At 39.4% G+C, this 12,728-nt stretch overlaps 1 protein-coding gene across 1 annotated transcript in view; it reads left to right on the top strand.

Moving 5' to 3' along the window:
- The first annotated feature begins 2,492 nt into the window (after window positions 1–2,492).
- slc4a11 (solute carrier family 4 member 11) overlaps window positions 2,493–12,728 on the top strand; it is a 303,990-nt gene continuing 293,754 nt past the window's right edge. Inside the window, exon 1 of the mRNA XM_061894871.1 lies at window positions 2,493–2,648. Within this exon, the coding sequence (XP_061750855.1) occupies window positions 2,600–2,648 (49 nt within the window). The 5' untranslated portion in view covers window positions 2,493–2,599. The remainder of the gene's footprint in view (window positions 2,649–12,728) is intronic.

The following is a 12,728-nucleotide window of genomic DNA, read 5'->3' as shown; positions in this document are numbered from 1 at the left end:
CCTAGAAATTCCGTCCATAAAAGTTATGAACAGAATCAGTGACAAAAAGGCAGCATTGGCGGAGTCACACCCTCACTGGAAACGGGTCCGACTCACTGACGGAAGCTCTGACACTGATAATACAGGGAGCGGACCACCACAATCAGACAGTCCATTATCAGAATCAGAATAGTTTTTATTGCCATTGTTTGAGAAGGAGTTCACAAACTAGGAATTTTGTTTTGGTGCAATCGTGCAACATAAAACACATATAACACAGAATGGGTAATATTATTAATACTGTATGTCCTTGTATAGCCGCCGGGCATGTGATATGCGACTACCTTGAATTACTGTCGGTTTGAACTCGCTCCCCAAATCTTTAAGCGCATGCTTACTTTTACCACCGGGTCAAAGTCCTATCATCATTTCCAAAATGGCAGAGGATTTTTTTTTTGCCTTTACTCTGTGTAAACCAGGGGTCTTCTTCCACAGCCATACAGATCACACTGATGGTTGTGATATAAAACAACTTGTCTTTAACACTCTTACTAATATGCGCCACACTCTGTGAACCCACACCAAACACATTTCTGGAGAACATTGGCTCTGTAACACATTATAAACGCAACATAAGAATTACCCAGAATTCCAATGCATCCATGACTCTTGGCTATATTATACACCCCGCTAGCACCAAGCCCCAACCTCCCCCTCCTTCCCCCTCCGTGCGCCGGTTGAGGTGGGCGGGGTTGGGGGCGCGTGTATAACATAGCCAAAGGTCATGGATGCATTGGAATTCTGGGTAATTCTTATGTTGCGTTTATAATGTGTTACAGAGCCAATGTTCTCCAGAAATGTGTTTAGTGTGGGTTTACGGAGTCTGGCGCATATTAGTAAGAGTGTTAAAGTTGTTAATATCACTACCATCAGTGTAAAAGGTATGGCTGTTGACCAAGTATGCATTGCACTCTCGTATGAGAAGCAGCGATATGCATGCATCTGACCGGCATGCAGATAGCATGTGGTAAAGGTGGGTGTGATGACATGTTGTAGAGCAGTGGTCCCCAACCACCAGGCCAAATCATTTTTTTTTTTTTTTTTTTTTTTTTTTTTTTTATCACACTCAATTTTTTACTGCATGCCATTGATGAGCGCAGGGGTGAGAAGAGGTTATAAATTAATTAGCGCCCAGACGGCTATTCAAGGAAATGCGGTAAATGAATGATAAATGGGTTGTACTTGTATAGCGCTTTTCTACCGCCAAGGTACTCAAAGCGCTTTGACACTACTTCCACATTTACCCATACACACACACATTCACACACTGATGGAGGGAGCTGCCATGCAAGGCGCTAACCAGCACCCATCAGGAGCAAGGGTGAAGTGTCTTACTCAGGACACAACATACGTGATGACGTTGGTACTAGGTGGGGATTGAACCAGGGACCCTCGGGTTGCGCACGGCCACGTCAACACAGCGGCACGCCAGTTATTATTCATATTATTCATATTCCTTTGGTTTCCATCCAAATTCTTTTTGTCTGACCTTTTGGAATGCATGATTCACTGAAACCAGGGGGGGAGGGTCACTGTATATAACTAATGAAAAGAAATGTAGGATAGTTATGGAAAATTTTCATTTTAAAAAGTAAAGCACATTATGCAGCTTGTAATGTGCAGATTTGTGTTTATTGAGTAGTCCCAACTTTTTCCGGTAATTCTTGAACTGTGATAGTTGTGCGCCAAAGAACTCGTATACCGTATTTCCTTGAATTGCCGCAGGGCATATAGCCTGCCTTGAATTACTGCCGGGTCAAACTCGCTTCCCAAAATAATTAGCGCATGCTTAGTATTACCGCCTGGTCAAACTCGTGACATCACGAGTGACACTTCCCCTGTCATCAATTTCAAAATGGAGGAGGCTGATATTAATACCGGTAATTTGAAATCGCACAAAGGGAAGAAGATTAACAGCTATTCAGTAGGATTTAAGGTCCAAGCTTACATCACACTCAAATTTTTACTGCATGCCTTTGGTACGTGCCAGAGTGAGAAGAAGTTTTAAAATAATTAGCGCATGCTTACTTTTACTGCATGCCTTTGGTAAGCGCAGGAGTGAGAAGAGGTTTTAAATTAATTAGCGCCCCGGCGGCAATTCAAGGAAATACGGTATACGTACTATATGGAGTATCATTTTTGATGTTTGTGCGTTGTGTGTAATACACAAATATACATCTTCAAATAAAACTTCTGCTTTGTTTTTAATGAATACTTAGGCCTACTACGCCACTGTATTTAAAATGTTGATCAATAGCCAAGTTTTTTTCTGAGCTGGTATTAAAATATTGTTTTTTGTGTGTTTCAAAGTTGATTTCAGACGTCACTCTCAGCCACAGGTGAGGGGCGTGGCTTCCAGCGACGTCACGGCCGCATGGTTTCTCCAGCTCCAAGTATCACCTGGTAAGAGAGGCCTGTGGTGTTGGCGACGTGCTTTCCGTCGTGTTGATTCGTTGCCTGTGTTGCAGGGGAACGGATGTGACACGTCCACATACGCCGTCTCGTGGCCGCTCACTTCCGGTGTCAGACACGCGCCCGGGACGTCGCGTCGAAGACTGCGATGGAGGATGACAGCGTGAGCAACATGACAAGTCGAGGCTTCACTCCAGGTGGGAACTTTTCCACATGTTTATTTTTTATTTTATCCTCAAATCATTTGTACACGTGTTTTATTTCACGACTCCATGTAGTCACGTGTCGTGCGTGGAGCGTGTTTGTGATGTTGCCGCTGGCACGCAATAATGTCGCCTTAAAAAATTGCATTTGGAAACTTTCCAATGGTTGCCATGGAAATGTCACAGTCATAGTCGAGAAAAATCAACTTTATTCATCTGAATAGTTTTTTTTATTCCAATTATTACCATTTTGAAAGTATGTTCCCCTTAAGGACAATTTTCAATGCAATCTATACGAAGAAAAAAACACTATGATTTACATACTGCAAATGTGTACACTTTCCAAGACATAAAGAAATAGCGAGTAAATAAGTAATATGGCAGAATTATGGATGATTTAAAGGCCTACTGAAATGAGATTTTCTTATTTAAACGGGGATAGCAGGTCCATTCTATGTGTCATATTTGATCATATCGCGATATTGCCATATTTTTGCTGAAAAGATTTAGTAGAGAACATCCACGATAAAGTTTCCAACGTTCGGTGTTAAGAGAAAAGCCCTGCCTCTACCGGAAGTCGCAGAGGATGACGTCACATGTTTGATGGCTCCTCACATATTCACATTGTTTTTAATGGGAGCCTCCAACAAAAAGTGCTATTCGGACCGAGAAAACGACAATTTCCCCATTAGTTTGAGCGAGGATGAAAGATTCGTGTTTGAGGATATTGATAGCGACAGACTAAAAAAAAAAAAGAGTTAAAAAAAAACGCGATTGCATTGGGACGGATTCCGATGTTTTTAAACACATTTACTAGGATAATTCTGGGAAATCCCTTATCTTTCTATTGTGTGGCTAGTGTTTTAGTGAGTTAGATAGTACCTGATAGTCGGAGGTGTACGTCCACGGGTGTCTTGACGTGCAGTGTCTCAGGGGAGTCGACGGCAGCTTCATGGACGGCCCAAACTCAGCTTTTCTCCGGTAAGAAGCGACTTTTTAACCACAATTTTCTCACCGAAACCTGCTGGTTGACATTCCATCTTGTTCCATGTTCTCTTGACCGTGCTCTGATCCATAGTAAATTTTCACCTCCGGGAATTTTAAACAACGAATCACCGTGAGTTTGTGTGGCTAAAGGCTAAAGCTTCCCAACTCCATCTTTCTACTGTGACTTCTCCAATATTAATTGAACAAATTGCAAAAGATTCAGCAACACAGATCTCCAAAATACTGTGTAATTATGCCTTTGAAGCAGACGACATTTAACTGTGTGTGTGCGTAGCGCTCATACTTCCTAAAAACGTGTGACGTCTTGCGTACAAGTCATCATTACACGATGTTTCCAAGACGAAACTCTCGGGAAATTTAAAATTGCAATTTAGTAAACTAAAAAGGCCGTATTGGCATGTGTTGCAATGTTGATATTTCATCATTGATGTATAAACTATCAGACTGCGTGGTGGGTAGTAGTGGGTTTCAGTAGGCCTTTAAGCGAGCGCTCTACCGTTAACAATATTATTAATGCATAGTCAAATTGTGGTTTTAATATAATAAAATACTTTTAATTCAATACGGTGGTACTATATAATGTACGTCTCATTGAAAATATCATCTTATTACAATGTTCTAAATTTGCATTCTTTTGAATTTGTTGCATTTGTTTGCTTTAACTCTCTCAAAATACATTTGTCTTTTTTCCAACTTGAAGTCTAATAATACACATACTAAACTGGCAGTCGAACAGTAAGCCACAGTAGTCAAAGCTCTTGTTTCTCATGTCAACCTCCCCCATTGAAATTCATTGAAATACATTTAATTAGTGCTAGGCCCCCACAAAAGCATCATTTTAAAAATGTGTGAAGTGCCGTTTGAAAAAAAAAAAAGAACTATTTGATAAGAAACATGGTATACCGTAAAGCAGCGGTTCTCAACCTTTTTTCAGTGATGTCCCCCTGTGTACATTATTTTAATTCAAGTTTCCCCTAACCAGGGCAAAGCATTTTTGGTTGAAAAAAAAAAGACAAAAGTACAATACAGCATTATGTCATCAGTTTCTGATTTATTAAATTGTATAACAGTGCAAAAATATTGCTCGTTTGTAGTGGTCTTTCTTGGACTATTCGGAAAATAAGATATAAAAATAACTACAAACTTGTTGAAAAATAAACAAGTGATTCAATTATGAATAAAGATTTCTACACATAGAAGTAATTAACAACTTAAAGTGCCCTCTTTGGGGATTGCAATGGAGATCCATTGGGATTCATGAACTTAATTATAAACATTTATTTACAAAAAAAATCTTTATGGAACATTTCCACAAAAAATCTAGCTGTCAACACTGAATATTGCATTGTTGCATTTCTTTTTACAGTTTATGAACTTACATTCATATTTCGTTGAAGTATTATTCAATAAATATATTTATAAAGGATTTTTGAATTGAGGCTTCACGGTGGAAGAGGGGTTAGTGCGTCTGCCTCACAATACGAAGGTCCTGCAGTCCTGGGTTCAATCCCAGGCTCGGGATCTTTCTGTGTGGAGTTTGCATGTTCTCCCCATGAATGCGTGGGTTCCCTCCGGGTACTCCGGGCTCCTCCCACTTCCAAAGACATGCACCTGGGGATAGGTTGATTGGCAACACTAAATTGGCCCTAGTGTGTGAATGTGAGTGTGAATGTTGTCTGTCTATCTGTGTTGGCCCTGCGATGAGGTGGCGACTTGTCCACGGTGTACCCCGCCTTACGCCCGATTGTAGCTGAGATAGGCGCCAGTGCCCCCCGCGACCCCAAAAGGGAATAAGCGGTAGAAAATGGATGGGATTGATGGATTTTTGAATTGTTGCTATTTTTAGAATATTCAAAAAAAATCTCACGTATTCCTTTGCATACCTTCAAGTGTACCCCCATTTGAGAACCACTGCAGTACAGTACTGTTTTGCCGTATTTAAAATCCTTTTATTTTCTCCAATATCGACAGCGCGCCTTAATTCTGGTTGTGCTGACCGACCACAAATCTATTTTATTTGGTACAGCTGAGACGGGCTCCAGCACCCCCCGCGACCCTGAAAAGGACAAGCGGTAGAAAATGGATGGATGAATGGTGTAATTGTATGTGTGACCAGTAGATGGCAGTCACACACAAGCGATACGTGAGGACTGCAGGTTGAAGCCGGTTCAATAAATGACGCGAGCAAGCGACATCAAAGCTCTAATGTTTCATTGAGAATACTCCCGGGCGCTGCATCGCTGCTGCCCACTGCTCCCCTCACCTCCTGGCGGGTGACAAGGGGATGGGTGAAATGCAGAGGACAAATTTCACCACACCTAGTGTGTGTATGACAATCATTGGTACTTTAACTTTAACTTTAATATAGAACATTACACACGGCGCTCAAAAATCCATCAAAATGTTTTAAAATGACTTTGGTAAGCTACAAAACACAGAGCATTATGGCTACCGTAGTCATGTGCTTCAACATACGTGTATTATTATGATATGTGCGTAAAGACCCCAAAATGGCACCTACTAGGAGATGTATCTGGCATTTTGTTTCAAAATATTATGCAAAACCAACTTTTCTTACCTATTAGTTCTTACTGGTGTATATTTGGGATCTGCATAAGTCCCAAAAATAAGCACCCGTCCGCCATTGTAGTCCGCTCCTTAAACAATAAGCTCCTTCTTCTTTACTATCCTCTGCAATTGCCATTTCTAATACAAAGTAGCGTGCAGTTCTAAGTCGAGATACCTACAGTATGTACATGAAATGGAGCCACGTGGTATTTATGCTAATAGCATGTTGACACGAAGCAAATGAATGTGAAAATGTTCGGAACTAATAATGTAAACAAATAATTTTGGCAAACCCTGTGCTAAGATTTTGAATCCCCGATAATAGTTGAAATATGGAAAATGCAGAAATAATATTTAATGTGGACCAGGGGGTATTGTGTTAGTTTAACAGGACCGAGTGAAAACCCTGGAACACAACTTAGAGGGACCATATTATGCAAAACCAACTTTTCTCCCGAATATTAGTACCTGCCTCTGTGTATTTGGGATCTGCATAAGTCCCAGAAATGTGAAGTAAAACTGTGGAGGCACCGCAAAATTTCCGTTTGGAATGTGCTCCGTCTTGGGACTTTTTTCAGACCTATGACGTTTTTCAGACCTGTGATGTCAGCGGATTATCCATATATGGTAGAAAATTACCCAAACATCCTTGCCTGAGTCAGCCATTTTTAATTTATAGAACGCAGTATTTCCACGATAAAAACAAAATGAAGAAAAAGCCGTGTTGTTAGTTGATCTACCAAACACAAGTAACGACACAAACTTTCAACCTCATCTGAAGTTAGAAGAGCTTACTTTTAACTTTTGTTATTTGAGGCAATGTGCCTTCAACTGTGAGTCTTGCTTGCTTCCCACTGGCGTGGGCGGACGTTCTCTTTCTCTCGCTCTTATCTCTCCTGTTTGCTTCTTTGTTTAGTCTTGTCTTAACTTTCTTGTTGCCTCTCTTTGCACTGCTCTCTAAAATCGAAACAATGGAATTGATCAACCCTCCTCTCAACAAAATTGTCAAGATCCGGTTGTTGCCAGACATACAACGGACTCCTGGAAGAAGAGGAGTGCCGCGTACCTGGCGACCCTATTCGGAATCATGACAACAGGACACCTGCTGAGTGGAGTAAGTGTTCCTCTGGTGTGTCGACAAATTGGAAGACGCAGGCAGCCGTTCAAAGTACCCGTTAAGCTGCCACTAATGATTGGACGGTGTGAGCAGAACTCTGGGAACTCAGACGTGCGATTTTGGACTATATTGCAATCTTTGGCCACATCTTTGAGACGCCAGCTGCTCTGATGGTGAAGTATGATGAGTTTGAGGACCATAAATAGACCATTGTGAGGGAAAGCCCCACGTGGTATGACGGGAAACGGGGCAGCGCCACTAGTGGCCGGCAGCTTCAGGGCAGATGCCCACTCTCACCCCTCGTTGCAAGTTTCGAGTTGTATGTCGTAACATATGTGTGCTTTGCTATGGATTTTGTTCTCACTCCAATAGGAATCCAGTCTGAAGTTTACTTTTTTTTTGGCTCATCCTCCACCAGCATCTGCTTTTTACGTGGCGCCGTAAGTGGCCACCCATCAGCGTTCCTGTTCTGTTTTCTGTACGATGTTTGTTTGTTTAATCCTGAAAGGGTTTGTGGTGAGAACGACATTTCGTTGTATTTGTGCAATGACAATAAAGAGCATACCATACCAAAGCATACCAGAGTTTCACAAAAAGATAATAGCTTTTAATGGCGGGCTATTTGTGGCAATGGAGGAGAGACCATGAAGAAGCACGTAATAACAGTAGAAATGTGTGAACGAAATGTTAGCATTGTTAGCTCGATGTTGTTGTGTTGCTAGCTTAGTGTTCTAATGTTGGACAACTGCGCCACGCCGGCAAAATAAGGAATAATTTTCCTAAAAGTTACTTTTAAAATGGATTGGGGCCTACTGCAGGGGTCACCAACGTGGTGTCCGCGTTCTTCAGGTGGCCTGTAAGGACCAGATGAGTCGCCCGCTGGTCTGTTCTAAAATAGCTCAAATAGCAGCACTTACCAGTGAGCTGCCTCTATTTTTTAATATTTATTTATTTACCAGTAAGCTGGTCTCGCTTTGCTCGACATTTTTAATTCTAAAAGAGACAAAACTCAAATAGAATTTGAAAATCCAAGAAAATATTTTAAAGACTTGGTCTTTACTTGTTTAAATAAATTAATTTATTGTTTTACTTTGCTTCTTTTAACTTTCAGAAAGACAATTTTAGAGAAAAAATACAACCTTAAAAATGATTTTAGGATTTTTAAACACCTATACCTTTTTACCTTTTAAATTCCTTCCTCTTCTTTCTTGACAATTTAAATCAATGTTCAAGTATTTTTTTTTTAATTGTAAAGAATAATAAATAGATTTTAATTTGATTCTTCATTTTAGCTTGTTTTTTCGACGAAGAATATTTGTGAAATATTTCTTCAAACTTATGATTAAAATTAAAAAAAAATATTCTGGCAAATCTAGACAATTTGTAGAATCAAATTTAAATCTTATTTCTTAGTATTTTGAATTTCTTTAAAAAAAAAAAATCTGGAAAATCTAGAACAAAATAATGATTTGTTTTTGTTAGAAATATAGCTTGGTCCAATTTGTTATATATTCTAACAAAGTGCAGATTGGATGTGTTGTGAGAAATCATTAAGATGATCAGTGTTTCCACAAAGATAAATATCATTAATTATTAATAATAACATAGAGTTAAAGGTAAATTGAGCAAATTGGCTATTTCTGGCAATTTATTTAAGTGTGTATCAAACTGGTAGCCCTTTGCATTAATCAGTACCCAAGAAGTAGCTCTTGGTTCCAAAAAGGTTGGTAACCTCTGGCCTACTGTGTTTGGCAACGGACCAGTTAGTCGGATGATCCGTTGTTACGTTTGCGATGTAGCTCGTAGCGTAGCCTACTGTACAACCAGCAATTGTTTACAAATGGTCAAAGCAGCAGTGCAGTAAAACTTGACATGATAGAGAGTAGAAACACATGTTATTGTCAATATACACACGTATACATTCAGGACATAGCATTGGAGAGATAAAGACTCTGTACAAGTGTAGCCTTAGCCAGCATATCGTACCGGATTTGGAGCCTGACTTTCTTACTTTTTCTGTCCGCACACATCGCCTTCTCCATGAGCCGACAACAAAACACAGTTAGCCGCTGGTCTCGCTACATCATCTGGGATGTTGTGTTGTGATCACCGGTGTCCTTACGGTCTTTGCAAAAACACTACAAAACCAGGATGCCAGGGCGGGGAAGAAGGACCAGGTCCCGCGGTAAGGAGGGCTTCCTTTGCATCCAACAACTCCGCCTCTCGAAACGAGCCGTTTTTACCAGCAGCCAAAAAGTGGCTGAAAGATAGGTCTTTACCTATGTAAAAGAACCATTATTATGTGTTATGTTAACAAAAATGAAGTGTTTTAAAAGTAGAAAAAAAAATCATAACATGACCCTTTTGAGTATTAACACAAATATGATTATATTTCATGGTAAAGGCTCATTCCAGGAGTGACTTGAGCTGCAACCTTGAACTCTGCCTCCCCTACATGCACTTTATTCCGTGTCGCGTCATGTCATGCGCTGGGTAGTCATCAGTCTGGATGACGTGTTCTTTTGGCCAATTGGCCGACACGTTTATCCCCAGACTCTCACCTCTTGCTGAGAAAGAGTGTGCAGACATGTTCTTTGGTCCCGCTGGGAGTTCAGCCTTCATCTTTGGGCATTGTTAGCCACCTGCGCTGGGAGTACTAACCTGGACACGGGCTGTCACGTGAAAGCAAAGGGAGCAAGGCGTGTTTTTTGAGTATTACTTATTTTGGTTCAGAATGTTTTCTTGAAAATTGACTGTGTAGGTTACAATGTTACAGGTATGCCTGCAACATTTCGGCTAGTCGTCATTTTTGCCGATACAATTCGATCCTGAGACGATCGTGTCAACTATCTAATTAAAATGTGTGTTTCTTGTGTAGACAAGGCGGGAACACTTGGACTGAAACAACATATCGCTCGTTGACACGTACCGCTAACCCATTTACAGTTCTCATCTACAGCATTAAGCCTTCTGGGCAATGTAGGATATAAACATTTGGGTGAATACATGTTATTGTGTGTGTGTGTGTGTGTGTGTGTGTGTGTGTGTGTGTGTGTGTGTGTGTGTGTGTGTGTATATATATATATATATGTATGTATATATATATATATTCATACATATACATTTACAGTATATACATAAATACATATATATATATATATATATAAATGTATATATATATATATGTATGTATAAATGTATGTATGTATGTATATATATATATATATATATATACATACACATATGTACCGTATTTCCTTGAATTGCCGCCGGGAGGCTAACCTCTTCTCATCCCTGCGCTTACCAAAGGCATGCGGTAAAAGTAAGCATGGGCAAATTATTTTAAAACCTCTTCTCACTCCGGCACTTACCAAAGGTATGCAGTAAAAATTAGAGTGTGATGTAAGCTTGGACCTTCAATCCTACTGAATAGCTCTTAATCTTCTTCCCTTTATGCGATTTCAAATTACCGGTATTGAAATCAGCCTCCTCCATTTTAAAAATGATGACAGGGGAAGTGTCACTCGTGAAGTCACAAGTTTGACTAGGTGGTAATACTAAGCATGCGCTAATTATTTTGGGAAGCGAGTTTGACCCGGCAGTAATTCAAGGCAGGCGCATACTATATGCCCTGCGGCAATTCAAGGAAATACGGTAACAATTTCTACACATAGAAGTAATCATCAACTTAAAGTGCCCTCTTTGGGGATTGTAATAGAGATCCATCTGGGTTCATGAACTTTATTCTAAACATTTCTTCACCAAAAAAATCTTTAACATCAATATTTATGGAACATGTCCACAAAAAATCTAGCTGTCAACACTGAATATTACATTTTTGTATTTGTTTTCACAGTTTATAAACTTACATTCATATTTTCTTGAAGTATTATTCAATAAATATATTTATAAAGGATTTTTGAATTGTTGCTAATTTTAGGATATTTTCAAAAAATCTCACGAACCCCTTGGCATACCTTCAAGTACCCCCAGGGGTACGCGTACCCCCATTTGAAAACCGATGCCTTAGACTACTTTGTACGAAATGAATTTAAGCCTACCGGTTGTATTTGGTCACGTGACTTTTGAACGGAAGTAAACTTACTGGAATCGACTTCCCCCAATATCTGGTGTGAATCATCGGCATTGTCGGTTTAAAGAATAGACTAAGAGGAGAAGTATTGCGGAAAGAGATTATTCTAGATTGTACCTAATGTCATGACTGTATTGACTATTGACTATTTTATTGATTATGGGAATAAGCATGCGCTAATTATTTTGGGATTCGAGTTTCACCCAGCAGTAATTCAAGGTAGGCCCATACTATGCCCTGCGGCAATTCAAGGAAATACGATATATATATATATTTAAAGTTAAAGTACAAATGATTGTCACACACACACTAGGTGTGGTGAAATTTGTCCTGTGCATTTGACCCATCCCCTTGATCACCCCCTGGGAAGTGAGTGGAGCAGTGGGCAGCAGCAGTGCCGCGCCCGGGAATCATTTATGGTGATTTAACCCCCATGTTTAACCCTTGATGCTGAGTGCCAAGCAGGGAGGTAATTGGTCCCATTTTTATAGTCTTTGGTTTGACTCGGCCGGGGTTTGAACTCACAACCTACCGGTCTCAGGGCGGACACTCATTCATATATATATATATCTTAGGGGTGTGGGAAAAAATCGATTCGAATACGAATCGAATTGTTTACGTTGTGCGATTCAGAATCTATTCTCATTTTCAAAAAATAGATTTTTTTATTTATTTATTTATTTTTTTAGTCAATCCAACAAGCCACTAAACAGTAATACCATAACAATGCAATCCAATTCCAAAACCAAACCTGACCCAGCAACACTCAGAACTGCAATAAACAGAGCAATTGAGAGGAGACACAAACACGACACAGAACAAACCAAAAGTAATGACACAAAAATGAATATTATCAACAAAAGTATCGATATTAATTATAATTTCAGCATAGCAGTGATTAAAAATCTCTCATTGACATTATCATTACACATTTATAAAAATAATAAAAAAGAACAATAGTGTCACAGTGGCTTACACTTGCATCGCATCTCATAAGCTTGACAACACACTGTGTCCAATGTTTTTTAAAAAGATAAAATAAGTCATATTTTTGGTTCGTTTAATAGTTAAAACAAATTTACATTATTGCAATCTGTTGATAAAAAATTGTCCTTTACAAATATAAAAGCTTTTTTTAAAAAATAAAATCTACTACTCTGCTAGCATGTCAGCAGACTGGGGTAGATCCTGCTGAAATCCTATGTATTGAATGAGTACAGAATCGTTTTGAATCGGAAAAATATCGTTTTTGAATCAAGAATCGAATTTAAAAAAATCGATATTAATC

Source organism: Nerophis ophidion, linkage group LG03 (genome assembly GCF_033978795.1).
Source record: "Nerophis ophidion isolate RoL-2023_Sa linkage group LG03, RoL_Noph_v1.0, whole genome shotgun sequence".
Taxonomy (NCBI): Eukaryota; Metazoa; Chordata; class Actinopteri; order Syngnathiformes; family Syngnathidae; genus Nerophis; species Nerophis ophidion.
This window is presented reverse-complemented; position numbering and strand designations above follow the sequence as displayed.